Here is a 26432-nt window from a genome sequence, read left to right on the forward strand (position 1 = left end):
CCCCAGACCCCTGTCCCTGAATCCCACACCCAGCAGTGACTGCGCATCCAGACAGAACACGCTCCGTGGGTTTATTAATAATCTCTGCCAGAGACTGCCCCCAGGGAGCAGCCTCCCCATGGCCGTGGTGGAGGTGTGCAGCAGGAAGGGGATGGGGACACAGATGACCACGTCATCGTCTTCTGAGCTGTGGATATTATTTGAAAGGGCAGGAGGAAGTCCCACTGCTCTGGAGGTGTGGAAGGGTGGGAGTTTGGTCTTCCTGGAGGCGGAGGCGAGATGTTGGGTTTACCGGTCACTTAAGTAGAGGGAGGAAGAGCAAGATGTTGCAGGGGAGCCCTGGAAGGATGTGGTGGGCTTGAGGACACCCCCTTAAGAATGTGGCACTGAAATCCCAGCACTTTGGGAGGCTGAGCGGGGTGGATCATGAGGTCAAGAGATTGAGACCATCCTGGCCAACATGGTGAAACCCCGTTTCTATTAAAAATACAAAAATTAGCTGGGCATGGTGGCACACGCCGTGTTCCCAGCAACTCGCGGGGCTGAGGCAGGAGAATCGCTTGAACCCAGGAGGTCGAGGTTGTAGTGAGCTGAGATTGTGCCACTGCACTCCAGCCTGGTGACAGAGCGAGACTCCATCTTAAAAAAAAAAAAAAAAGAATGTGGGACCGAGACCTGCAGGTCCCCATCCTCTCATGCCCTTCCATGTAACCATCCTCCCTCCTCCTCCTATAGCCCCCACCATTTCCAACCAACACCCCGAACCCCAAAAGAAAGCATAAGGTCCGACTGTAGGACATGAGCCCGTGACTAATACAATGGCTGCAAGACACAGGCTGGGCTCGTGGATGGGGACGTCAGCAGCCTGGCTTTCTCGAATCACAAGACCAGACCCCAGTTCATTCCTGCAGGGTCAGCCCTGAACTGGACACAGTGGGGTCTGTCCCAGGGGCCCAGAGAGGCAGCCGCAGACAGTGGGCAAGGCTGATACATTACCCAGGGGGCAGGACCAGGCAGGGGCTCACCTAGAAACGGCACGGCTCTGTGGGAGGAGATGGGACAGTGGAGGCATCAGCGAGAGAAGAGACAGCTGGGGACACAGCAGCCCCAGGGCTAGAGAGGGGGTGAAAGGATGGCGGGAGAGGGCGGGACCCCACCTCAGGGTGGCTCTGCACCCCAGGAAGCTGGAGGAAAACAGGGGAGGGGCCAAAAAGGAGTGACCTGAGTCCTACAGAGCCAGCAGGGGGCTCGGGCTGAGAAAGAGGCAGCTTCTCCTCCAGCTGAGGCTGGGCGTGTCCTGCGCGGAGCTCACCTTCCATCTCTTTCAAGTCCAGCAAGTACCATAGGTGCCTGGGCAGGGGCCTGAAAGCCCTGATGAATCCCTGCATGATCTCATCGTCCTCCACCAGGACTCTGGCTGTGGAAGAGGCTGGGTCAGTCCTGGGCCCCTGGGGCTTCCATGAGAACTGGGGAGCTCCAGAGGCCTTGCCTGAGGAGGGAGGCAGAGAAGGAGGCCCCAGTGCTCCGAGGTCTGGCAGAGTTTGGTCTGGAGTAGGTCCCTAGGGTGGTCTCCAGGGCTCTGCCCACCTCGCCTCCAGGTTCCCTGTCCCCAGCTCCCACTCCTCGGCCCGGCCCCCTCTGCACAGCTCAGGATGGCGTCTACAGCGTCACAGGAGGAGAGCACAGTGCCTGCCTCCCCCAGCGCCCGGCTCTCACCAAGCGTGGCTGAGGCTGATCAAGAAGACACCTGTGTGACCCCAGAGGAAACGCTGTGCTCACAAACACGGGGAAGGGCTGTGCCTATGTGGCTATTTTGGTATTCCCGGCCTTCGTTTGGTCGAGAGCATCGTAGGTTTCAGGGCGTTTTGACTGGACGTCCAGTGAGTATTAATCTTTCCACCAAGCCCAGTGCCCTGACTGGCGACCGTCCCACCAGCCCCATATCAGCTCCTTGCTTTGTCAGAGGACTCCATGAACCACTGGAGAAAACTCAGCCTGGCCGGGTGCGGTGGCTCACGCCTGTAATCCCAGCACTTTGGGAGGCCAAGGCGGGTGGATCACTTGATCCAGGAGTTGGAGACCAGCCTGGCCAACATGGTGAAACCCCGTCTCTACCAAAAAATACAAAAATTAGCTGGGCATGGTGGGGCGCACCTGTAATCCCAGCTACTCGGGAGGCTGAGGCACGAGAATTGCTTGAATCTGGGAGGTGGAGGTTGCAGTGAGCCAAGATCGGGCCACTACACTCCAGCCTGAGTGACAGAATGAGACCCTGTCTCAAAAAAACAAAAAAAGCAAACAAACAAACAAATAAAAAAAGCCAAGAAAGAAAAAACCAGCCCAGAGGCACCGAGGTGGACAGGAAGCCAGTCGTCAGCTCCCCAGGGTTCCCAGCCATGGACGTAGCTGCTACCTCTCACCCACGTCGAGCTCATGTGCTGTGAGACCCACCCAGGTACTGGCACATCATGCTCTGGATGGGGGTGGTGGTGTCCTTTAGGCAGAGAAACAGGAAATTGTCGTAGTCAGTATCGAGCAGCATAGCCTCGTTCACCACCGTATCTGGGGAAAGAAGAGAAGAACCAAAAGGAAGATGAAGCCTCCGTCTCAGCAGAGTCCTGCGCAGGCGTGTGGACGTCCCACCACACTAAGTGGCTTCCTCGTCCACTGACACCATGGGACGTGGCCCCTGGTGTGGGCCATGGTCAGGGAAGCCAGGGAGAAAAGGAGAGAAGAAGCAATTTGGAGGGCCATGGAGCCCCGGCTGAGGGGGAGAGGCCAGGTGTGCAGTGGAGAGGCAGACACGGCAGGCAGGGAGGCTCTGACCTGGAGAGATTCCAAATGAGAAGTCATGGACGGGTGAGGACAGCAGGAGACGGCACAGGAACAGGGCACGGGTGAGGGAAGAGGGAGAAGAAATGGACCTTGGAGAGTGGCTCGATTCTGGGGAGGGCGAGCAGGGTCAGAAAGGCCTGAGGCAAGTCCCAAGCATGAGAAGCAAACTGTATTTGCTGGCAAAATGTGCCCCTGAGGGGATAAGAGACCCCAGACCCTCACCACCTCTGTCTTTTTTAAAAAAATAATAATTAACAAAATAGAACAAAATGTTGCAAATTGTTAGGAAGAATTCAGTGGAGCAAGGACATGCTGTAAGCCCCTCTCTCTTCCCCCAAAGAGGCCTGAGAGCTCAGCCTAAGGCCAGAGCTGCAGCCCCAGAGTGAGCAGGAGGCAGCCAGGCCCATGGGAACAGCAGCCCACCTGCCCACCTGTTCACCTACCCACCTGTTCACCTGCCCACCTGTTCACCTACCTACCTGTTCACCTGCCCACCTGCCCACCTGCCCACCTGCTCATCTACCCACTTGCCCACCTGCCCACCTGCCCACCTGCCCACCTGCCTACCTGCCCAGCTATCCACCTGCCCACCTGCTCGCCTGCAGCCTCCCTGGCCTTTTGTGAGGCCAGAGTAAACAGTTCACACAAAGCGCCTGTCCCCTGTGCCTGGGCACAGTGCAGACCCACATCCAGTCGCTGTCATGCCAAGAATTAGTGCTTCCCCTGCCCTCCAGGTAAAATATGCCTCTGGGGTCAGCATCAGGTCGACTGGAGCAAACACTCTGACTCCCTGAAGCAGAGAGAGTTTGGACAGGCCAGACCCCACTCCCTCATCCCCTAGCAGAGCCGCCTCTGGGAGAGCGTGGCTAGCGTGCCAGCACTGAGCCAGCCCTTGGGGCCTGGGGACGCTCACAGTTGATCTTGAACTTCTTTGGATTCTCAGTCTTCTCTCCAAGGACCTTCTTCTCAACACAGCTGTGGTTCTCCCTGAAAGGTGGTGACAATAGAATGAGTGGCCACTTGAATTGGAGTTGTCCTCACTGTCACCCCTAAAATGAGGTCACCGCAGGAACTTCCCTGGGTCCCAGGAGCACTGCAGCCCGCAGCCGCCCAGACCTTCTCCTCAGTCTGACCTGGGGCTGTACTGTGTGGTCGGCTGTTGGCCCAGAGCCCGGGGCAGGGGATCCAAGGGGACAGGGAACGTCTGGAGCCCCAGTTTTCCACCCCACCCTCATGGAGGGGCCACAGTGAAGTCCCTGGCTGTCAGCAAATGCCTGGGGCTGGGTCCAGCTCCGCCCACCCCACCCAGTCCTGGACCCCTGCGGTGGGAGACTGAGCCCCCACCCAGCCCGTCTCAATGACGAGGAACCCACCATCTGTGCAGAACGATCTCCAGGTTGTCCTCGGGAGTGGGCCACAGTGAGGTGATGTGGACCCTCAGAGGGGCCTTCAGTGTCACCATGAGGGAGACGTTGTTGGTCGCCATGGCCATGGAGTGCCAGGTCCCTGCCAACTGAGGGGAACTTGGGCTGCACAGAGGTCCCACCCCACCATGGCTCTCGTTGCACCTGGTGCAGGCAGGGCTGAGTCTAACTGGGATGGGTACAGTGAGCATTGGATGGTTGTCTGCTGTCTACTGGACGCTGGGCTATGGGATTTCCTGTACTTAAAATGACCAGTGTGTGCTAACTCAGGAGTGTTCCAAAGTCCAAATAACGAGTCACCTAGGATACTGGGAAACCAGAGAGGCCACCCTAAAGATGGAGAGCAGGGCTGAGGGCTTCCTGACGTCATGGCGTCCATTCTGCGCTTCCTGTAGGTTTCTGAGATCCTGGGCTTCCCGCCTGCCCGCAGCTCCCACCCACCCCAGGCCTCCCACGGTAGAGCACCCGCTCCCCCAGCCTCAAACCTTTGGGAGCTCCACGTCCTGCATGGTCTGGGGGATGTCCGTGGCCGGGATACCACAGACCAGGGCCGCACCCAGGGTGAGGAGGAGGCACTGCATGGCTGCGGCTGTGGGTGGCTCTGAGCTCTGGAGTGAGACGGATGCCGAGGCACTGTGGGCTCAGGGGTCTTATGGAGGAGGAGGGCAGGCAAGAGCCCCGCCCACAGCCTCGCCATGCGATTCCTCGAACCCGTGACTCATCCTCGGCCCGTGGGCAGCTTCCTCCACTGGGACAATGGGAGGCTCTTCCCTGTGTCCACCTGGGAGCCTTCTCTGTGTCCGGGCCGGGCAGTTCCTGGCAGGGCCTCAGGTGGGAGGGGCCTGGGTCAGGTCCAGGCTGGCAGCCAGCGATGGGAGCACCTTCTGAGCTGGGGCTCCTGGACAACGTCGGGTCAGAGGCCAGCACTGAGGATAGCTGTGCCTAGGGCAGGGGTATGGCTTGTGGGGCAGGCAGAGGGCCTGAGAGCCCCATGGCCGCCCTAGGATGCCACAGATGTCATGCCAGTGGGTGACTCTCTGCATGGTCATAATCCTGACCTGTACCTTCCACTCAGCCATCCCCAGGTGTGCACACCTGTGTCCCTCAAACAGCCAGCCTCTGGACAGGTGCACACTGCCTGTTAGTGCTGTATCTCTCTGACTCACAGGCAAGACGGGGTGGAAATGGGAGGCAGTGGACTTTCAGACTTTGTCCTACAGTCTATATTAGATGCACTTTTTCCCACAGGGAAGCATCACTTTATAACATACAATCGAGCCTGTATCTCACTCCCTGGAGAGCACCTGAGTCCTGAGGCAAGACACGGGTGTCCACTCCCACTCTCCCATCCATCAGAGCAGGTCATTCCGGCCAGGGCAGCTAGTCATGAAATGGTAACTAAAGGCATGCAGATTGGGAAGGGGGAGGTACACCTGTCCCTATTCGCATATAATATCATTGCCCAGGTACAAAACTGCAAGAACTCTACAAAACCCCTCCTAGAACTGAGTGAGGTCAGCAAGGGCAATCGCACAAAAATCCACCGTGTTCCCACACAGTGTCAAGGAGTAGACAGAACCCGAAACTGGAAGTTCGGGATTTGTAATCACACACACAGCATGTAGGCAAAACTCTCACCAAATATGGACAGGACTTAAACTCTGAACCCAATGAAGGAAATCAAAGGCCTAAGGAAGCGGACAGGCACGATGTGTTCTTGGGCTGGAAGGTTCAACACAGCAAAGATGTTAGCTCTCCCCAACTCAACCTAGAGATTTAATGCAATTCCTATCAAATTCTCAGCAAGATATTTTGTAGATAGATATAGATGTGTGTGTGTGTGTATACACACACACACACACACACATTTTTTTTTTTTTTTTTTTTGTGGCAGAGTCTTGCTCTGTTGCCCAAGCTGGAGTACAGTGGCACGATCTTGACTCATTGCAACCTGTGCCTCCCAAGTTCAAGTGATTCTGATGCCTCAGCCTCCAGAGTAGCTGGGATTACAGGTGCCCACCACCACACCTGGCTAATTTTTGTATTTTTAGTAGAGAGGGGGTTTCACTATGTTGGCCAGGCTGGTCTCGAACTGCTGACCTCAAGTGATCTGCTCACCTCGGCCTCCCAAAGTGATGGAATTATAGGCGTGAGCCACCACCCCCCGCCATGTGTAGATATATAGACAAGTTTTTTTCTAAAATGTATATGTCAAGACAAAGGAACTACAATTGCTAAAGCCATTTTGAAGAAGAATAAAGTATAAAGAGTTAGTCTACCCAAGTTTACAAGCACTATTATCGACAGTCACCAAGAGAGTGTGGTATTGGCAGAGAAATGGACACATAGACGAATGGGAAATAGAGAGTGCAAACATGGACTCACACACACACAACAACAGACCTTTAACAAAGCTGCAAGAACAGTGCGTGGGGGAAGTGTTGTCAGAAAAGAGGGTCCCGGTCCAGACCCCAAAAATGGGTTCTTAGATCTCACACAGGAAAGAATTCAAGGTGACTCTCAGGCCACAGTGAAAGCAAGTCTATGGGAAACGACTCCATGCCAGAGCCGGGCAACCTCAGCAAGCAGGAGGAGGAACGCCCGTCCTGTGAGTGCCTCTGCTTGTAAGAAGCTGTAAGGAGTTACAGTGAAACCTGGATCATGCAGATGCACTCGCTAAAGATAGGGGCTCCTAATGCGATCAATGACCATTCGCCCTTCAGCCTCAGCCTGCTCGTTGACGTTATCTGTGAGCAAAAATAAACCCCTGCACTCCCAGGTCACTGGGACATTCTCCAGGCTAGGTGGGAGATGCCCCGTATGGCCATAAATGTTCTGCAGTTATAATTGGTGGTCAGCTTAGTATGTGGGTATTTTCAAACCATAAGCACGCGCCTGTAATCCCAGCTACTCGGGAGGCTGAGGCACGAGAATCGCTTGAATCTGGGAGGTGGAGGTTGCAGTGAGCCGAGATTGGGCCACTACACTGCAGCCTGAGTGACAGAATGAGACCCTGTCTCAAAAAAACAAAGCAAACAAACAAACAAATAAAAAAGCCAAGAAAGAAAAAACCAGCCCAGAGGCACCAAGGTGGACAGGAAGCCAGCTGTCAGCTCCCCAGGGTTCCCAGCCATGGACATAGCTGCTACCTCTCACCCACGTCGAGCTCATGTGCTGTGAGACCCACCCAGGTACTGGCACATCATGCTCTGGATGGCGGGGGTGGTGTCCTTTAGGCAGAGAAACAGGAAATTGTCGTAGTCAGTATGGAGCAGCATAGCCTCGTTATATAACCTTATAGGTGCCTTGTGAATGTCTAGCTATTCGTGTTAAGATGGAGTCACTCTGGTCATGTTTTATTTAAACCAGAGCCCTGGCAAGCGGGAGTCCCTCTAAGAGAAGGACAGTCTTTGCAGCAAATGGCGCTGGAGCAATTCATCACGTGCAATTGATCCCATGCAAACGAAGAACCTCCATCTAAAACTCACACCTGACATATGCATTAACTCGTAGTTTAAAAGTAAAACATAAAACTATACAACTTTTAGAAGAAAGTGTAAGAGAAAATCTTCAGGACTTAGGGCTAGGTAAAGAATTCTTAGACTTGACACCAAATGCAAGATCTACAAAAGAAAAAAACTGATAAGTCATGCTGCATCAAAATCTGAAAACTCTTGCTCCAGAAAGACCTTGTTAAGAGGATGAAGAGGGCCAAGCGTGATGGCTCACACCTGTAATCCCAGCACTCTGGGAGCCCAAGATGGGCGGATCACCTGAGGTCAGGAGTTCGAGACCGCCTATGGCCAACATGGTGAAACACCATCTCTACTAAAAATACAAAATCAGCCGGGCGCGGTGGCTGACGCTTGTAATCCCAGCACTTTGGGAGGCTGAGGCGGGCGGATCACGAGGTCAGGAGATCGAGACCACGGTGAAACCCCGTCTCTACTAAAAATACAAAGAAATTAGCCTGGCGTGGTGGCGGGCGCCTGTAGTCCCAGCTACTCGGAGAGGCTGAGGCAAGAGAATGGCGTGAACCCGGGAGGTGGAGTTTGCAGTGAGCCGAGATCGCGCCACTGCACTCCAGCCTGGGCGACAGAGCGAGACTCCGTCTCAAAAAAAAAAAAACAAAAACAACAACAACAAAAAATACAAAATTAGCCAGGCCTGGTGGCACATGCCGGTAATCCCAGCTACTCAGGAGGCTGAGGCAGGAGAGTCACTTGAACCCAGGAGGCGGAGGTTGCAGTGAGCCAAGATCACGCCACTGCACTCCAGCCTGGGTGACAGAGTGAGACTCCGTCTCAAAAAACAAAAAGAGAGAGAGAGAAAAAAAAAGAGGATGAAGAGACAAGCTACAGACTGGGAGAAAACATTTTAAAGTTTCATATCCAACAAAGGACTGGTGTCTGGAAGATATAGAGAACTTTGAAAATTCAACAGCAAAAATAAAATCCACCTAGAAAATGGGCAAAAACCATGAAGGAACATCTCCCCAGGGAATATCTATGGGTGGCAGATAAGCACCTAAAAAGATGCTCAATGTCATTGACTATCAAGGAGCACCAATTAAGGCCACTGTGAGATATCACAGCCCAGCTATTAGCACAGCTACAGTGAAAAGTAGGGACTTATTAGGACAGCTACAATGAAAAGTAGGGACAAAACCAAATATTAGTGGGGACGGAGAGAAACTGCAGCTCTCACAATGTTGAGAAATGCATACTTTGAGTGCCTCTAAAATGGTTCAGCCATTCTGGAAATTCTAACTTGCTTTTGTTTTTTATTTAAAAATTTTTAAGCTTAAATAATAGAGACTGGGTCTCACTATGTTGGCCAGACCGGTCTTGAACTCCTGGGCTAAAGAGATCCTCCCACCTCGGCCTCCTAAAGTGCTGAGATTACAGGTGTGAGCCACCACGCCCAGCTGGAAGTTTCTTTTAAAACTAAGCATATGCTGGGCCTGGCGTGGTGGCTCACGCCTGTAATCCCAACTTTGGGAGGCCAAGGGGGTGCGGATCACCTGAGGTCAGGAGTTCGAGACCAGTCTGACCAACATGGTAAAATCCCATCTCTACTAAAAATACAAAAAATTAGCTGGGCGTGGTGGCGTGCACCTGTAGTCCCAGCTATTCAGGAGGCTGAGGCAGGAGAATCGCTTGAACCTGGGAGGTGGAGGTTGCAGTGAGCCGAGATTGCGCCACTGCACTCCAGCCTGGGTGACAGAGCAAGACTCCATGTCAAAAAACAACAACAACACAAAAATAATAAGCATATGCTTACTATACAGCCTGGCAGTTTTACTCCTGGGCATTTATCCCAGAGAAATGAGATAAATGGACACAGAAAACCCTGTACACAATTGTCCACAGCAGCTTTGCCTGTAATAGCTAATAACTGGAAACCACCGTCCGTGAATGAATGGTTTAACAGACAAGTACATCCGCCTAATGGGAGACTCAGCCGTAAAACGGGGTGAACTGCTGATACCCACAGCAGCAGGAGGGTGTTCAAGGGAACCACACTGAGTGAAAAAGGCCAATCCCAAAAGGTTGCATACTCTAGGACTCTGTTTATACAATATTCTCGAAATGACATTATAGAAATTGAAAGCTGAGGCCGGGCGCGGTGGCTCACGCCTGTAATCCCAGCACTTTCAGAGGCCGAGGTGGGCGGATCACGAGGTCAGAAGATTGAGACCATCCTGGCTAACACGGTGAAACCCCGTCTCTACTAAAAAGTAGAAAAAATTAGCCGGGTGTGGTGGCAGATGCCTGTAGTCCCAGCTACTCAAGAGGCTGAGGCGGGAGAATGGCATGACCCCGGGAGGCGGAGCTTGCAGTGAGCCGAGATGGTGCCACTGCACTCCAGCCTGGGCGACAGAGCGAGACTCCATCTCAAAAAAAAAAAAAGAAAAGAAAGAAAGAAAGAAAAAGAAAAAAGAAATTGAAAGCTGATTTGTGGTAGCCAAGGGCTGGGCCTGGGGAATGGGTGTGTCTTTAAAGGGGTAGAACAAGAGATCTCTGTGGGGATGGTACCATTCTATATGTTGATTGTGGCAGTGGTTACACACATCTACACACGTAAAAAATTGCATAAAACCACACACACACAAGCGAATAGAAAACTGGTGAAATACGAATAAGACCTGGTTCTGCACGATGTATGGTTATGTAAATTTTCACACAGTAGTTACGTGAGGTCTCACTGTAGCTATGCACAGCAGGCAAAGGGAACGCAGGACCCCTCTGTACTATTTTTGCGGTTTCCCATGAATCTATAGCTATTTCAAAACAAAAGCTAAAAAATAACAACACAACTCAAACTTCCTCTCCTGGCTAACATACAATAGCGGGTATCGTATTTGCTCACCTTAAACAACTAGAAATCCAGGAGATTTCGGAAGCATTTTGCTTTCTGGATATTTGACAACAGGCAGCAAAGGACCATGATCCCTGAGAGACACAACACAAGTGCTGAGCTCTGTGACCCCAGCAAGGCCTGGCTCAGGGCAAACGAACCCAAACAGATCCCAGGGCCCCACCCCACACACACTAAGGAGAAGAGTATTAGAGTGTGGGGAGGCGGAGGTACTCGACTATGCTGGGCAAAGTTTCGGAGAGAAGAGGCTGCACGGAGCGCTCAGGAGACACACAGAGGGGCAGGGAGGAAACCTTGGAAATGGTCAACTGAGTGACCCTTAGAACTCACACAGCTGAGGAGAAAGCCTTCAGAATACACGGGGCAGCGGGCAGAATTCTCAAAAAGAGAGTGCATTGGTAGCGGGGTTAGCAAGGGCTGTTCTGAACTCATTAGAATACAATTAAAAGCAAGTATTGGGAAGATCCAACACATTAAAAACAATTTAACTGCAGCCACAGAGAGTCTATTATTATTTAATGAAAAACAAATTTGAGTGCGTTATTTCTTGCTGCATAAGAAATTATCTCCAAACACAGCAGCTTCAAACAACGATTTCTGAGGGTCAGGAGTGGGGAAGCGGCCCAGCTGGGTGGTTCTGGCTCAGGGTCTGCAATGAGGCTGTGGTCATGTTCTGGGCCAGGACTTTGGGCTCTGGAGAATGTCCCGGAACTGGTGGACCACAATGGCTGGTGGGAACTTCAGGTTCCTGCCACAGGAGCCTCTTCCTGGGGCTGCTTGTGACACGGTTCCCCACCGCAAGGGGTATGAGGACCAGTGGGGCTTGATGTCACACTCTGTGTCTGATTCATGCGCCATCCCTTCCTCCTTGTCATATCTATTAGAAGTGGATCACGAGGTCCAGCCCACACTCCATGGAAGGCATCAAACAAGGGAAGCCATCCTGGAGGCCAGCTGCCACGTCAAGAAACCAACAATGTGAAATCCACAAAGTAAATATGACATCCAGTTAACAATTACCAGGCAGGCAATGAAGCAAGAAAATATGAAACGTAACCAGGAGAAAAATCGAGTGATAGAAACAGATCCAGAAATGACAGTGATGGTGGACTTTGCAGATCAGGGTGTTAAAGACCCATTATAAATATCTCTATGTGCTCAAGAGGGTACTGGAAAGCAAGAGCACAAGAAGAAGCACAGTGGAAGGCATGGAAAAGACCCAGGAAGGAAAATGGTGCTTCCACTGTGGAAAACAATTGGCAGCTTCTTAGAAAGTTAAACACATCATTATCCCATGACCCAGAAACTTTGCTTGAATTGAAAACAGGAATTCAAACAAATATTTGTGTGTGTGCATATTTGTGACTGCACTGCTCAGAAGAACCAAAAGATGTAAACAGCTCAAGTGTCTATCAAACAATGAGTGGACAAAAAGCATGGGGTCAGCTGGGTGAGGTGGCTCGTGCCCGCAATCCCAGCACTTTGGGAGGCCGAGGTGGGTGGATTACCTGAGGTCAGGAGTTTGAGACCAGCCTGGCCAACATAGTGAAACCCCATCTCTACTAAAAATACAAAAATTAGCCTGGCATCATGTTGATGTGCACCTGTAATCCCAGCTACTAGGGAGGCTGAGACAGGAGAATTGCTTGAGCCTGGGAGGTGGAGGTTGCAGTGAGCCGAGATTTTGCCACTGCACTCCAGCCTGGGTGGCAGAGCAAGACTCCATCTCAAAAGAAAAAAAAAAAGCAGAGAGTCTATTCATATGGTAGAATATTATTCAGCTATAAAAAAAGAACAGGGTACTGGTCCATGTTACAACACAGAAGAACCTTGAAAACATGCTAAGTGAAAGGAGCCAGTCACAAAACGTCACATGTTGTATGATTCCATTGATAGGAAAGGTCCAGAATAGGTAAATCCTTAGAGACAGAAAGTGGGGGATGAATGCTGCTGGAGATGGAGCTTCCTTTGGGGGTGACGGGAACATTTTGGAACTAGGCAGGGGTCATGGACAGGCACCAGGCTGTGTGGACTCATTGCTACACGATTGTACACTTCAAAACGGTTATTTGACACTGTGAATTTCACCTCAGTGAAGTTTTAAGAAATTTAAGGGGAATAAAGAACCAGATGGAAATCCTAGAGATGGAAAGCATGGAATTTGACATGATGAGTACACCGGTGGGTTCACAGCAGGTGGACCAAGGGAAGCAGGGTGGGCTTGGGGCCCAGCAGCAGAGCTACCCACAAGGAAGCCACAGGAAAAGGGCCGAAAGGGACGGGGGTCAGGTACCCATGAGACAACCTCAAAGGGTCTGACCTACACAGAGTCCCAGCAGGGAAGACAGAAAGGGCTCTCTTTTTCTCCGATGGCCCCTCTCTCCACTCTCAGGCTGGCCTGGTGCCCTTCCTTTGCCAGATTTCCCACCCAGCTGTGAGCTTAAGCTTGAGGTCCCCTGTTCCCCCGGAGCGCCCTGGCAAGGTGGTGTCCCAGGTCTCCAAATTCTTCCACTGCTGAAGCTCCTGCTGCCTGGATCTGCCCTTGCCCCAGCCTGGTCCACTTCATGACTGTGCAACCGCGAGCAAAATCCTTAATCCCAAGGCTCTGTTTCTGCATAGAAATGAGAAGAGCGCCCACGCCACTGGGTTCTTCCAGGAGTAAGCGACATAGGCATGAAAAGCTGGTGGCACAGTGCCCGGAGCAGAGCTCAGCCGATGGGAGCAGCTTGTACGCTTGGACTCACCTTGATATCCCTGTTGGGACCAGGACCCTCGGGAGTGAGGTTGCCTTGGAGAGGCCTGGAAGCTGCCGTGTTGCTGAAATAACATTGGAAGAGGTCATTTTCAGCACCGAGTGACTAAGGCTGACCTCAGAGACGAGATGGGAGAGAGGGTTGGGGTGGAAAAGATGCAGAGGGAGCTGGGAAGGGAGCTAGGCTGGGGGCACAAGCTGAGGAGCATCCGGAATGCCACCTTTTTGAGATGGTTTGTGACAAACGTGAATGGAGGCAATGGGCAGGTCCACGTCTCCGCAGGGATGGGCATGTTTCCTGCCCAACACTTTCTGTGCGAGTTTCCTAAAAGCTGGTGGGTGGGTGGGAACCGTCCAGGAGCAGGGCTGAGGGGCTCGGGGGTGGACCAGGAAAAGGGGGGCGGGGTCAGGAGGCTGCGTGGGAGGCAGAGGAGTGAGGGCGGGGCTAGGAGGCTGCGTGGAAGGCAGAGGCGTGGGGGCGGGGCCAGGAGGCCAAGTGGGAGGCAGAGGCGTGGGGGCAGGGCCGGGAGGCAGAGTGGGAGGCAGAAGCATGGGGTGGGCGTGGTGACAGCGTCTGGTTTGGTCTCCTTACTGTCAGCCTGAGGGGCCAGAGATGCTCCAGGGGCAGGCAGGAGAACCTGTCCCAAGATGACCCTGGGTCCATCAGCAGAAGAGGAGCCTGGCCAGGGGCCGCCGGGGGCGCCCACCCTGTGAGGCCTGAAGGGCCAGGTCAAGCCTTTATGTTGGGGGGTTGACATAGGAGGATGGCCGGGCAGGAGTGGACAGAGCTTAGGTGCTGACCCGTCAAGGGCGGGTGACATGCCCTTGCCCGAGTGCTGCCTCGTCTGATGACCTCAGTCTTGGCTGCTGGGGGGTGAGCAGCCCGCAGCTGACCAGCACTGCCCCTTCCCAAGACAATCAGGAGGTCCTGAACACAAACAGCCCGGCCCCGGCCTCTAGGCCAACTCCCACCTCGTTCCTGGCTCCCCCGAGGATCCACATCACTTGACCTCATTCATCTCCTGTGCCCAGGGCCTCAGGGCTGTGGGTGCCACCTGGGACTGGCGGGCCCCAGAGCCTTTGTGTGGGGGAATGGGGAGGATGCTGACCAGGGGTTGGTGAGGAAAGGGCAGAGGGGAGCTCTGTCTTCAGGCCTAGGTGGACCAGAACGTGACCAGCCCTGACGGGGAAAGGAGGACGTGGGGTCACAGTGGGTGGGGAGGGGCAGGTGCCCTGGGGCAGGATGGAATGGCTCGGGAGCTGGACGTGTCACTACAGGGAGCCAGGGGTGCCTGGACCACTGGCCTCGACCCTGGGCACATATCTGGGGCCAGGTCATTTTCACGTCCGGGATGAGGACACAAAACTGAGGGAAGCTTCAGCCGGGCCCCTTTAACTGTCGGTGCCGGGGCCGGGGCCGGGGCCGGGGCCTGACCCTTTCCAGGGCTTTACATTTCGTCAAAAAGCAAACCATCAGTGAGCCAAGATTGCGCCACTGCACTCCAGCCTGGGCGACAGAGCGAGACAACGTCTCAAAAAAAAAAAAAAAAAAAAAAGCAAACCATGAGCTTTTGAAAGTCTGACATTACTGGCAAACACGTGGTTTTAATGTAGCCTTTCATTGCAAAGTGAAAAATTCCGAGTGGAATTCTATCTGACACATGGGAGAAGCTTGAAGGAGATCAGCTTCTTCAAAACCCACAGCCCGGCAGGTGAGGGAGGGAGTCTCAGGCAGTGTGGGTTGGGCAAGACCTCATCCCAGAGACACTCCACCCACCTCCCTAAGCTGCCCAGGCACCCTCCATGGGGAGTGGCACCCCCTCCTCTGTCGGGCGGAAGTCAGCAAAGACACGAGAGGTGGGCTCTGGCCGAGGTCCCCCTGGGGCTCCCAACAGCACTGAGACTCTAAACCCATCCAGGTGCCCATCCTCGGAAACGTGCGTCCCTCCCTGCCCTGCCCAAGGCCCTCACCTCTTGGGGCGGTGGGAACCAGCCGGGCCTCTTGGCTTGCAGCACCAGGATCAGGCTCAGCCCCATCTCTACTAAACATACAAAATTTAGCCAGGCCTGGTGGCAGGTGCCTGTAATCCCAGCTACTCAGGAGGCTGAGGCAGGAGAATCGTTTGAACCCAGGAGGTGGAGCTTGCAGTGAGCCAAGATGGTGCCACTGCACTCCAGCTTGGGTGACAAGAGCGAAATTCTGTCTAAAAAAATAAAACCAAAAACCAAAAACAAAAACCGGCACTCTTTACAGAAACCTAACAAAACCCAGAGTTTATACATCATTCAAACTGTTCAGGATACAATCCAAAATTATTATACACATGAAGAAAGGAAAATGTGACCATTCTCAAGAGAGAGGACTGACTCTGAGCCAACATGGAGGCAGCAGAGAAACAGCAACTGCAAACAGCAACCAAATGGATATTCTAAAACTAAAAATCACAACATATGGAATAAAAACTCACCAGATACAGTGAAGAGAAAACTTCAGACGCCTCCGTCAACAGGAAGATATATTAATAGAAATAATCCAGCCCTATGAATAAAGAGAACAAATATTGAAAACAGAAAGAGCTTGAGCCCAGAAGTTCGAGGCTGTAGTGAGCTATGATTGTGCCGCTGCAGTCTGGCCTGGGCAACAGAGCAAGATCCTGTCTCTTTAAAGAGAGAGAGAGAGAGAGAGAGCCTCAGAGAGCTGAGAGACAATAGACAATATCCAAAGGCCTAACACCCGTGTAATTGAGTCCCAGAAGGAGTGGAAAGCAATCATGGGCAGAAGAATCATTTGAGGAAAAAATGGATAGAAATCTACCAAGTTTTATGAAATGACAGATACAGAAAGCTTAGAAAACCCCATGCAGAATAAACAGAAAGAAAACACATTAGGTACATTAAAGTCAAAGTGCCAAAAACCAAATTTAAAGGCAGAATTTTAAAGGAACCAGAGAAAAAAGACACATTATATACAGCAGAAGCCTGAGCTGACTAAGCATTGAGATCTCACCAGAAACCATGCAGGCCAGAGACAGGGAAACCACATCTCTTAAGTGCAGAAGGAAAAGAACTGCAGTCCGGAGTTCTTTTTATTTTATTTTATTTCATTTCATTTTTGAGAGAGAGTCTCACTCTGCTGCCTAGACTGGAGTGCAGTGATGCGATCTTGGCTCACTGCAACCTCCACCTCCCGGGTTCAAGCGATTCTCCTGACTCAGCCTCCTACGTAGCTGGGATTACAAGCATGCGCCACCACGCCTGGCTCATTTTTGTATTTTTAGTACAGACAGGGTTTCACCATGTGGGCCAAGCTGAATTCCCGATCTCAAGTGATCTCCCACCTTGGCCTCTCAAAGTGCTAGGATTACAGGCGTGAGCCACCACGTCCAGCCGAGAATTCTGTGCCTGCTGAAAATATCCTTCAAGGGTAAAAGCAAAGTGAAACACGTGCAGATATAAGAAAATGCAAACAATCTGTGGGCAGCAGCCAGCAATATAAAAAATGCTATTAGGTTGTGTTGGTGCAAAAGTAATTGGGGTTTTTGTCATTACTTTTAATGGCCAAAGCTGCAATTACTTTTGCACCTACCTAATAAAAGCCATTTTTCAGGATGGAGGGACGTGATCAGCATGGAGACAGAACACTCAGGATCAAAGAGCACTCAGCACGGAAGGTCTGTGGGTACAGAGAAAACACCCTGTCTGTTCCTTTATCACACGTGGGACTGCTTCAAGCAAGCTCTGCAGTGCTGCGTCACGGCATCTCCAGCATATGCAGAAGTGACACGCGTCAGCAATGACATGAGGGACAACACCTGTGCGGTCACAAGGTCTATGACATGAGGCAGAGCGGGGAGGATGCACCTGTGTGGTCACAAGGTCTAGGACATGAGGGAGAGCGGGGAGGACGTACCTGTGAGGTCACAAGGTCCATGAAATGAGGGAGAGCGGGGAGGACACACCTGTGCAGTCACAAGGTCTATGACATGAGGCATAGTGGGAAGGACGCACCTGTGCCATCACAAGGTCTGTGACATGAGGCAGAATGGGGAGGACGCACCTGTGCCATCACAAGGTCTGTGACATGAGGCATAGTGGGAAGGACGCACCTGTGCCATCACAAGGTCTGTGACATGAGGCAGAGTGGGGAGGACGCACCTGTGCCATCACAAGGTCTGTGACATGAGGCATAGTGGGGAAGATGCACCTGTGCCATCACAAGGTCTGTGACATGAGGCATAGTGGGGAAGATGCACCTGTGCCATCACAAGGTCTATGACATGAGGGAGAGCCTTGACCTCCTGGGCTCAAGCAATCCTCTCACCTCAGCCTCCCGAGTATCTGGGACTACAGGTGTCTGCCACCAAGCCTGGCTAATTTTTTTTTTTGTAGAGATGGGGTCTCGCTATGTTGCCCAGGCTGGTCTCCAACTACTGGCTTCAAGTGATTCTCTCACCTCGGCCTCCCAAAGTGCTGGGAACATAGGCATGAGCCACCATGCCTGGCCAGAATCGAGTGCTGAGGCCTGGTTAGGGGCCCGCCTCTTCCTGAACAGCTGATTGGTCCACACAGCAGCCAGGCCCTAATCAGATGGCCCCACTTGGGGGCCACTCCCCACCAGCCCTCATTGCCCCAAGGCCAGGCACCAGACAATCAGGGACAGCTCCTATGCCCTGGAGCAGAGAAATGACTCATGTTAGCTGTCTACAGGCAGCCGGTCACCTGCTACCCTTTCCGCTCCCTCCCCTGAGCTCCGCAGGCTACTGTCCTGTCCCGAGCTCAAGCCACCCCGTGTGGCCCTGCCCGGCAGCCGCCCTCTCCTGCGGAGCAGCAAGTCACTAAGAGTCTGCCTCTCCTCGCTCCCAGAGTCACTGTGCGATGTTGCACCATCAAAAGAAACTTTAAATCCTACAAACTGCCAGGGTCAGGAAAGGTGCCTGCGCCAGGTGGGACCTCTAGTGGCTGCCCCCAAGCTGGGAACTTGCTGTCCCAAACCTACCCAGGCACAGAGAGGGACAGCGTGGAGCCAGACCCTGGGGGCAGTGCTGGTGTGGTTCGCCAGAGGACAGGACTGGCTTCCCCGGTGAGCTCAAGCCCGAGCCACACCCTGCCTGGAGCTGCTGTCCCCTCCCCCCACGTCCAGCCTCACGGACTCAGTGTCAGTGCCGAGGGCCCTGGTGGCCCTGCCAATCTCTTCTGGGGTGGCAGCTGCCCTTGGTCCCAGGCCTTCCGGTCTTACTTGTGTGGGACCGAGGAGTAGAGCCCTGTCCCCTCCCCGCAACCCCTAGGGCCTGAGCTCAGTAGGCGGCTGACCTGCAGGAAGCACCCCCGGACCTTCAGGCCCAGCCTCCAGCACACATCCCCCTGCCAGGCCCCTCCCACCATTGGCCTGTGGCACCCACCAGGGAGAACTGTGTCCAGACTGGTCCTCTGTCTTTCCTCCCGCTTCCCTCCCACTCCCTGCACCCAAAGGAGCACCCAGCCAGCACCCCCCACCCTGAGGGACCCCACAGACAGGCGGAGTCACCAGGAACTGCTGAAACTCTTTATGGAGAACCAGGAGAGGGGGCGCAGGGCGGGAGGAAGGCGGGGGGTGGTAGGATGGGGTGCGGCCGGCTGGGTTCTGCAGGGCTGGGGACTTTTTCCATGTGCCTGTGAATGATGGAGGTGCTGGATGGTGCCGTCCTTGGGCTGCTGAGGAGCCAAGGTGTCCCCTGCCCTGGAAAGGGGGGCAGGGTGAGTGAGGCCACGACAGCGAGGGTGGGAGGGGGATATGATGTGGGGGTGCATGCGGGCTCTTGGGTGCTGCAGTGTGGGGGCACATGTGAGCTCTCAGGGGCATGGTGTGGGGGGCACATGTGAGCTCTCAGGGGCATGGTGTGGGGGGCACATGTGGGCTCTCGGGGGTGATGGTGTGGGGGGGCACATGTGGGCTCTTGGGGGTGATGGTGTGGGGGGCACATGCGGGCTCTCAGGGGCGATGGTGTGGGGGGCACGTGCTGGATCTCAGGGGCAATGGTGTGGGGGGCATGCACCGGGCTCTCAGGGACGGTGGTGTGGTGGGCACATGTGGGCTCTTGGGGGCCATGGTGGGGGGGGCACACACGGGCTCTTGGGGGCTGCAGGTGGGGGCTCCAGCCTCCGGATTGGAGCAGATGGAGCAGGGACCACCCCCGCAGGCTGCTGACAGAGCTCCCTGCTGAGTGAAGAGGCATCAGCCTGACTGCAGGCCAAGGGGAAGGTATGGGAAGGACAGCGATGCTGTCCAGGATTCTGGCTCTGCCCACACCTGGGCAGGTGACCTTGGGTGAGTCTCTGAATCTCTGGTCCCCTCGTGCAGCCAGCAAGGGTCCCATCTGACGCAGCGAGCACAGGCACGCCTGTCACTTTGCTGAATCTTTGAGCAACTCCTCGGGTAAGCGGAGTCACAAGGATGGCTGAGGGTGAGGGGTGCTGAGGAGGAACCTGAATCTCCTGCCTGCTCCTGCCCGTGGGGCTGCAGCCAGCAGCCAGCAAAGGCGGGCTTAGTGCTGTGGGCTTCCCAGCTGCCCAGGAGTCACGCCCAGGGCAAGAGCGCCGGCTGGTGCCTGAGTGCGGGGAGCTGAGGAGCAGAGCTCCCACCTGCCTGGCCTATGTGGGGCATCTCCCACCCGGGTAGCAGTGCGGTGGGTGGGACAGACACCAGGGCCTCTTGAAGCGCCACTGAGCCTCAGGGCTGGATTTTCTCAAATGTCCTCTAAAGTTGTTCACTCACCCTAGTCGCTCCCTGGAGAGCAGGTTTCTGCAGGAAAACAAAGCACAGGCGTCAGGAGACCCCAGGAATGCAGTCAAGACAAGGGCCCCTCATCAGCCACCAACTCCACCACCCCAGGAAGGACAAAGCCAGAATTAGATGCAGCACAGTTACGTGCTCGTGCAACACAGCTCTGCTGACGTCCCCACTCGGGGTCATGGGGGGCTCTGCAGGGCCATGCCTCCTACCGCTCTGCCTCGGGATAAGGACGCTCTCCGTGCTGAGTCCGCGGGCTCCTGCGGCCTTCTCAAAGTCCTCCAAGGCTTCCAGGTTGTTCTCAGGGTCTCTGCCTGTGGGTGCCAGGACGAGATGTGGGTGGTTGAATCAGAACTGGGCAGTTGCTGGCACCCTATCCCGGCCTGGAGGCCTGAGCTGGGCTGGGGAAGGGGACCTTGCCCACCACAGGGGGACTTGAACCCAGAGACCCTCAGGCTGGCAAAGTGGGACCAGGGTGCCGTGCACGGCTGAGAAGGCTCCCGCGGCAGCAGAACTGGGAGAACGGGAAGGGCTCTCGGTCCATCCCCAAGCATCTCCCGGAGTGAGGATGGACGGTAGGACAGGCCCGCCCTGGAGGAAGCGCCTCTCTCCTCTGGGGCACCAGGGTCCCATTCCTCTGTCATTCGCACACCCCTGGCTCCAGGGAGAACTGAGGAGCCTTCACGGGCCTCATCCTCCGACCCGGATGGCACCGATGCGCCACTGTCTGTGGGAGCCACCGCGTCCAGAATTCAACCCCTGGAGCTGGAATGTTCTTTTCACGCAGACTCCTGCTCACTTCCCCATTCCTCTCCCCAGCTGGACACCCCACAGGAACGCGCTCAAGGATGACGCTGCAGGGAGCTGCCCCGGGGGAGGGCCTGGCTCACTCTGGGACACGTGTGACCTTTGAACCCCTGTGCCGACAGCCGTGGCTCCTTCCTGCCTCTGCTGCAGAGACGGAGGCTGGGGCATCCCAAATCCTGAACTCCAGGGGTGGGAATTGGGGCCTTTATCAGGAAAACTCATCCTAAGAAAACTGCAGTGGGTTCCTGGGTCCCAGTGGCTTCTCCCATGGGGAAGAGGGTGCAGGAGGCCGAGGGAGGAGGGAGGGCGGGTGGAGGCATGGGTTGCAGGGTGGGGGTGCAGGACCCACCCACGAGCTTCACCCCTCGGATTGGCTTCCCGTGCAGCTCGCCCTCACAGTAAAAGATGTAGTGGTCCTTCACGTGCGACCTGATGATGTATGCCACGTGCTTGCCCCCATCTGCAGAAGGACAGCAGCACAGTCCTGAATTAGCCACCGGGGCCTTCAGAGAGGATCCAGGGACAGCGTGCGTTGCCAGGCCCAGCAAGCCCTGCAGCTCCTGCACCCTCCCAGCCTCCCAGAGCTCCCCGACCCAGGTTCCCCACTGGGCCTGAGCCCCAGGCCATGGGACCCCCACTTCCCAGGAACCTGATGCACCCGAGAGGCGGCCACATCCCAAACCAGTGAGTCACGGGGGCTTCCTCCGGGTGTGAGGTCTGCGGAGGTGGGAGTTGGGGTGCAGCCCCCCGCAGCCAAATACGACTCTGCTCCTGGCCCTGCCAGAGCCGCAGCCAGGGCTACAGGGCAAGCCCAGAGGGTCCGTCCCGGGACAAACCTGCCACACCTGGTGTTTGGGGTCAGGTGTTCAAGTCTCTAACGCACATTAACCAGTGGGAGAGGAGAGTGGGCTTTTAGTGGAGTCAGAAGGCAGCAAAAGGCTTCCCAGGCCAAAAGGCCACCCCAAAAAGGCACTGGCTGCCCCCGCACATCCGGCGTGTGTTTGAATTCAGGCTCTGGCTCAGGCTCCGGGACTCACCGGCCGTGTATTTTCCCGGCTCGTCAGTTTTCTCCAGGACGACCTTCATCTCCTGGCACCGGCCACTTATCCTGGAAAACAGAAGCCCCTTGGCGAAGCAGCCCTGGCCTGTGCCTGCCCCGGCCCTGGAGCGACCACGCTGCAATGCCCTGCAAAGGTGGCCCCGAGTCTGCCACAGGCCCATGGAGGAGGGTGCTTCTCTGCATCTCAGACCCAGGCACCAGCGGCCCCTCCAGGTCACACGCGGCAGTTCCCGGGGTCTCCCGAGGTGGCCAGGAGCTCTGCACCCTCCTCCTGGTGGCTGCCTTCCCAACCCCCCGGCCCCCAACACATTTCCTGCCAGAGGCACCGAGGCTGCCTGGTTTGCACGCAGTGTCTGTGGCGTGGGCCTGAGCCTCATCCCGCCAGCTGCATTCTTCCTTTTAGAGACATTCAGGGACAAGCCCCATATCCATCATCAACTGGCCCAGAGAGGGAAAGGTTCAGTGAGGGGCTTTTGGGGAAAAAAAAAAATCAGGGTCATTGCCAGGGTCAATGAATTCCTACGGGTCAGTCCCCAGGACCAGAGAACAGGCACTGCATGCCACTCAGGAGGGAGCTGCAGGGGTGAAATCACACAGGTGGGAAGTCACGGATGTGAGCCACGTGGGTGAAATCACACAGGTGGGAAGTCAAGGATGGGAGCCACGAGGGTGAGATCACATAGGTGGGAAGTCACAGACGTGAGCCACGCGGGTGGAAGCAGCACAGGTGAGTGCTACACAGGGACTTCAAGGGGGTCTTCTCCACGTTGTCCTACGCCCCCTCTTGGTCATTCCGCAAGCCCCATCCCTGCACTTCAAAGCGGAAATTTACTGCCAGGACTGGCTCTGACTCTGGTCGGGGGTAAACACCTTTTCCCAAAGGGGCCTGCATGTCACCAGACATTTCCTAGTCAGAGGAGGAGGTGGGCGGTACCAGCGCTGACGCTGGTAGCCCACAGGGTCTGATCCCGGGCCTCTGCCCCCTCAGGCGCCCTCCAGCCAAGGCACCTCAGTGGCACAGTTTGCCCTCAAGCATTGCAGGCAGGGCTGAGAGGGGCCTCCCAGCAGGTCTGCCCACCTCCCCAGCACCAGAGCTCTCCTGGGTGGGGAAAGGGAAGGCCCTAGACCAGGTTGCAGGTGCCCAGAGGCTGGCAGACACTCACAGCATGGTAGCCTTGGCTTCCAGGTTGCCCCCTTCCAGGGCTGTGAGGGTCATGGGTGTCACCGATTCCAGATTCATCTCAGGGAGCTCCCTGTCCACCGTCATGGCCTTCAGATACCACGTCCCTGACACCTGGAGAAAGTTCCCCTCTATCAGGCTCAGGCCGACCGCTCCAGAGCCTCCCCCTTCCCTGGCCTGCAGCCCCCAGACTCTACTGACCCCAAGGGCTGGGGACGGGGAACATTCCCCAATCTAACCCACCCAGAAAACACCCAGCACCCTCGCCAGGCCCACTTGAAGGTGGCTCCAGCCCCCGAAAGTCGGAGCCCTCACCCCCAGGGGAGAAGCGAAGTCAGCCAGACCCCCACCCTCCCAGCCCTGCCCACTCTGTGCCCCTGCACCACCTACCCCGCCATCCCAGACCCCTGCTGCCCCACCTCACCGTTCCCTCGGGGCAGGACTTTAATGCCCAACCCAAAAATGAAGGTCTCCTTGGATGGGGGAGGTATGGGGGTCTCCGTCCAGTCTCAGCCTCGCCCCATGCCCCCTCCAGCCCACCCTTCCCATCCGGGCCTCACATCCTGAATCTCCTCGTCTGAGGCCAGGAGGTGGTGGGCCTGCAGAGCAGCAATGAGGCCGAGGCTGACGGCCAGGAGCAGGGGCTTCATCTCCGGGGTCTGAGTCCACGGCTGCCTGACAGGTCGCTTGCTGGGGCTGGGAGAGGCTGTGCTACTCCTCCCACAGCCACCCTTTATACCGTTGGGCTCAGGGTCCCCCAGGGACCTGGCACAGGAGACTGACCAATCCCTTCCTGGATGTAAACCATGGCCAGTTCTGCAACGGAGCAGAAAACGTGCCATTGTTGTTGGAGGCTGGTGAATAACAGCTTGTTAATTCCAGAGGCTCACCTGGACAGGACCAGGTCCAGAGGAGCGGGTTTGCAGATTTCACCTGAAGGAAAACTGAAGGGAGTGAAGGGCGTGCAGGCCTCCTGGGGACATGTGCAGCAGTAACAGATGCCCTCCAGCCATCCCACACACGCTGACGTGCACATCGCCAAGGGGGTTTGGGGTTGGAGTCCGAGGGCCATGGGCTTGGGGCTCGGCTGAGCTTCCTGCATCTCTGGGCCCGTTACTTGGCCTCAGATTCATCATGGAAAAACAGGGACCCTCCTGTGTGAACACGGTACCATGTGCATTTAAAGAGGGTGTCCACTCTCCTGAGCGAGGTGTGCAGTGAGGACCCTCTCTGCTCCACACACAGAGCAGCAATAGGCCAGACAAGACCAAGACAGGTGTGCGCATGTGTGCGTGTGTACATATACACACGCACACACCCACACTCACTCACATAAAACCAGGAATGGAGGAGAACCACAGGCTGGTGATGGGGCAGAGCCAGGGGCCTGTCAGCTCCAAGTCCCAAGGCAGGCAGAGAGGGCCTAGGTCCAGCTCCTGGGAGTGTTGGGAGGGGCTTCCCTGACTCCAGAAAGGAGGCTGAGAAACCCTTCCTGACACATCCCAGGGCTGTGACTTCTTATAACTTAGTGGAGCACTGTGGGCATAGGAAGGCAAGAGGACATCGACACAGCCTCAAGGGCAGAAGCTGAGACAAGCCGTCCTCGGAAAGGGTGACTTTATCTGTGACATCCTCCACATCACTGCAGAGCAGAAGCCTGGGACCCGGGGCAGAGGCTATGAAACACTGCTAGACAGAGAACAGTGACAACAAGATGGCAGAGAAAGGCAGAAATGCAGAGACACAATATCCTCCCCTTGAAATGAGCAAGGCCAGGTTCCAAATTACCCAAGGAAACACACTAAGAAAGGCAGGCTAAAAATGAGCAATTGGTACAGGAACCTACATCAGCTAAGGAAAGTCTGATATACAGTTTAAAACTGCAGGAGTATGATCAAGATGCCTAGTGATTTAAAAATATGCAAAGTATAAAATTAGAAATGGCTGGAATATAAGAAACAAGGAGAAACGAAATAGAAATAATTACAAATCTTGAAGATGGATAATAAAGTGAATAAAAAACTCAAGAGACAGGTTAAATTCCAGACTTGACATAGTAGAAAAGAGACTTAGTGTCATGGAAGATAGTACTAACAAAATCAATGAAGACAGAAAAATTAGAAAGAGAAATTGAGGTGTTACAGATAGATTCAGTCTCCAGCCTGGAGCTAGTAATAAAATGAGTGGAGGAAACCAACCAGAGTGCAGCAGCTCTGAAAACACAACACACACACACATATACACACACACGTACACACACGCACATGTGCACACATACAAATACACACCCGTACACATGCACACATACATGCACACACACACATGCAGACATACACATGTGCACACACACCATGCATACATACACACATGCACACACATGCACACATACACACATGCACACATACACACATGCACAAAGTTAACACACATGGAGAATAGATCAGGAGTCTCCAATATAAAGAGAATAGGAATTCCGAAAGAAAAACATTTTCTAAAATTGCAACAAAGCAACAGAATGGCTCCTAATTCTTCAGAATTGAAAAGACATGATATCCCAGATCTAAATCACCAAGCAATGATCAAAATTGAGAAATCCACTCCTAGAATATTACGGTGAAGTGCAGATCATCCAGGAGAGGAGAAAAAAAGTCAAAACGACCAGAAAGAAGAGCCACACTACATACCAAAAAAGCAGATGTGGGCTGATGGCAGACTTCTCAATAGCCACGCTACCTTCCGGAAGACAGTGGAGTGACCTCTTTAACAGACCCAGGGGAAATAACATTCACCTTTGAATGTTATTCTCAGCACAACTTTCATAAAATATTGAAGGCAAAATAAGGACATCTCAGACATTAAAAAACAACTGAGGCCCAGCGTGGTGGCTCACGCCTGTAATACCAGCACTTTAGGAAGCTAAGGCGAGGTCACGAGTTGGAGACCAGCCTGACCAACATGGTGAAACCCCATCTTGACTAAAAATACAAAAATTAGCCAGGCATGGTGGTGTGCACCTGTAATCCCAGCTACTTGGGAGGCGAAGGCAGGAGAATTGCTTGAACCTGGGAGGTGGAGGTTGCAATGAGCTGAGATCATGCCACTGCACTCCAGCCTGGGCAACAGAGCAAGACTCCCTCTCAAAAAAAAAAATAATAAAAATTAAACAACAACAACAACTGAGAGCGTCTACCACTCACTGGTCTCCATCAAAGGGAGTTTGAAAGGGA

The 26432-nt window shown here is 54.4% G+C and overlaps 2 protein-coding genes across 7 annotated transcripts; both read right to left on the reverse strand.

Annotated features, from left to right (window-relative positions):
• Positions 1 to 158: 158 nt before the first annotated feature.
• LOC129478273 (glycodelin) lies at positions 159 to 15926 on the reverse strand. The gene is made up of 10 exons (XM_055269904.2): positions 15861 to 15926; positions 13385 to 13457; positions 10632 to 10714; positions 4745 to 4867; positions 4209 to 4348; positions 3749 to 3822; positions 2452 to 2562; positions 1313 to 1417; positions 1026 to 1042; positions 159 to 339 (listed from the first exon to the last, which is right to left on the reverse strand). Exons 4-9 carry the CDS (start codon positions 4838 to 4840, stop codon positions 1026 to 1028), a joined length of 543 nt encoding a protein of 180 aa, XP_055125879.1. The 5' UTR covers positions 4841 to 4867; positions 10632 to 10714; positions 13385 to 13457; positions 15861 to 15926; the 3' UTR covers positions 159 to 339.
• Positions 15927 to 18981: 3055 nt separating this feature from the next.
• On the reverse strand, positions 18982 to 24169 carry LCN1 (lipocalin 1). 6 transcript variants are annotated; one of them, XM_055269910.1, is made up of 6 exons: positions 23766 to 23913; positions 23189 to 23319; positions 22003 to 22073; positions 21315 to 21425; positions 20371 to 20472; positions 19897 to 20170 (listed from the first exon to the last, which is right to left on the reverse strand). In XM_055269910.1, the coding sequence occupies exons 1-6, from the start codon at positions 23853 to 23855 to the stop codon at positions 20145 to 20147; spliced, it is 531 nt and encodes a 176-aa protein (XP_055125885.1). In that variant the 5' UTR covers positions 23856 to 23913; the 3' UTR covers positions 19897 to 20144. The 6 variants fall into 6 exon arrangements, 5 of the variants coding, with proteins under 5 accessions (XP_055125885.1, XP_055125883.1, XP_055125884.1 ...); XM_055269908.1 differs by lacking the exon at positions 23766 to 23913 and adding an exon at positions 24096 to 24169 and having other exon boundaries at positions 19897 to 20472; positions 21315 to 21449; XR_008656373.2 differs by lacking the exons at positions 23189 to 23319; positions 23766 to 23913 and adding an exon at positions 18982 to 19108 and having other exon boundaries at positions 20144 to 20472; positions 21315 to 21449; positions 22003 to 22541.
• Between the last annotated feature and the right edge of the window lie 2263 nt (positions 24170 to 26432).

This window comes from Symphalangus syndactylus, chromosome 3, assembly GCF_028878055.3.
Source record: "Symphalangus syndactylus isolate Jambi chromosome 3, NHGRI_mSymSyn1-v2.1_pri, whole genome shotgun sequence".
NCBI classification, from domain to species: domain Eukaryota; kingdom Metazoa; phylum Chordata; class Mammalia; order Primates; family Hylobatidae; genus Symphalangus; species Symphalangus syndactylus.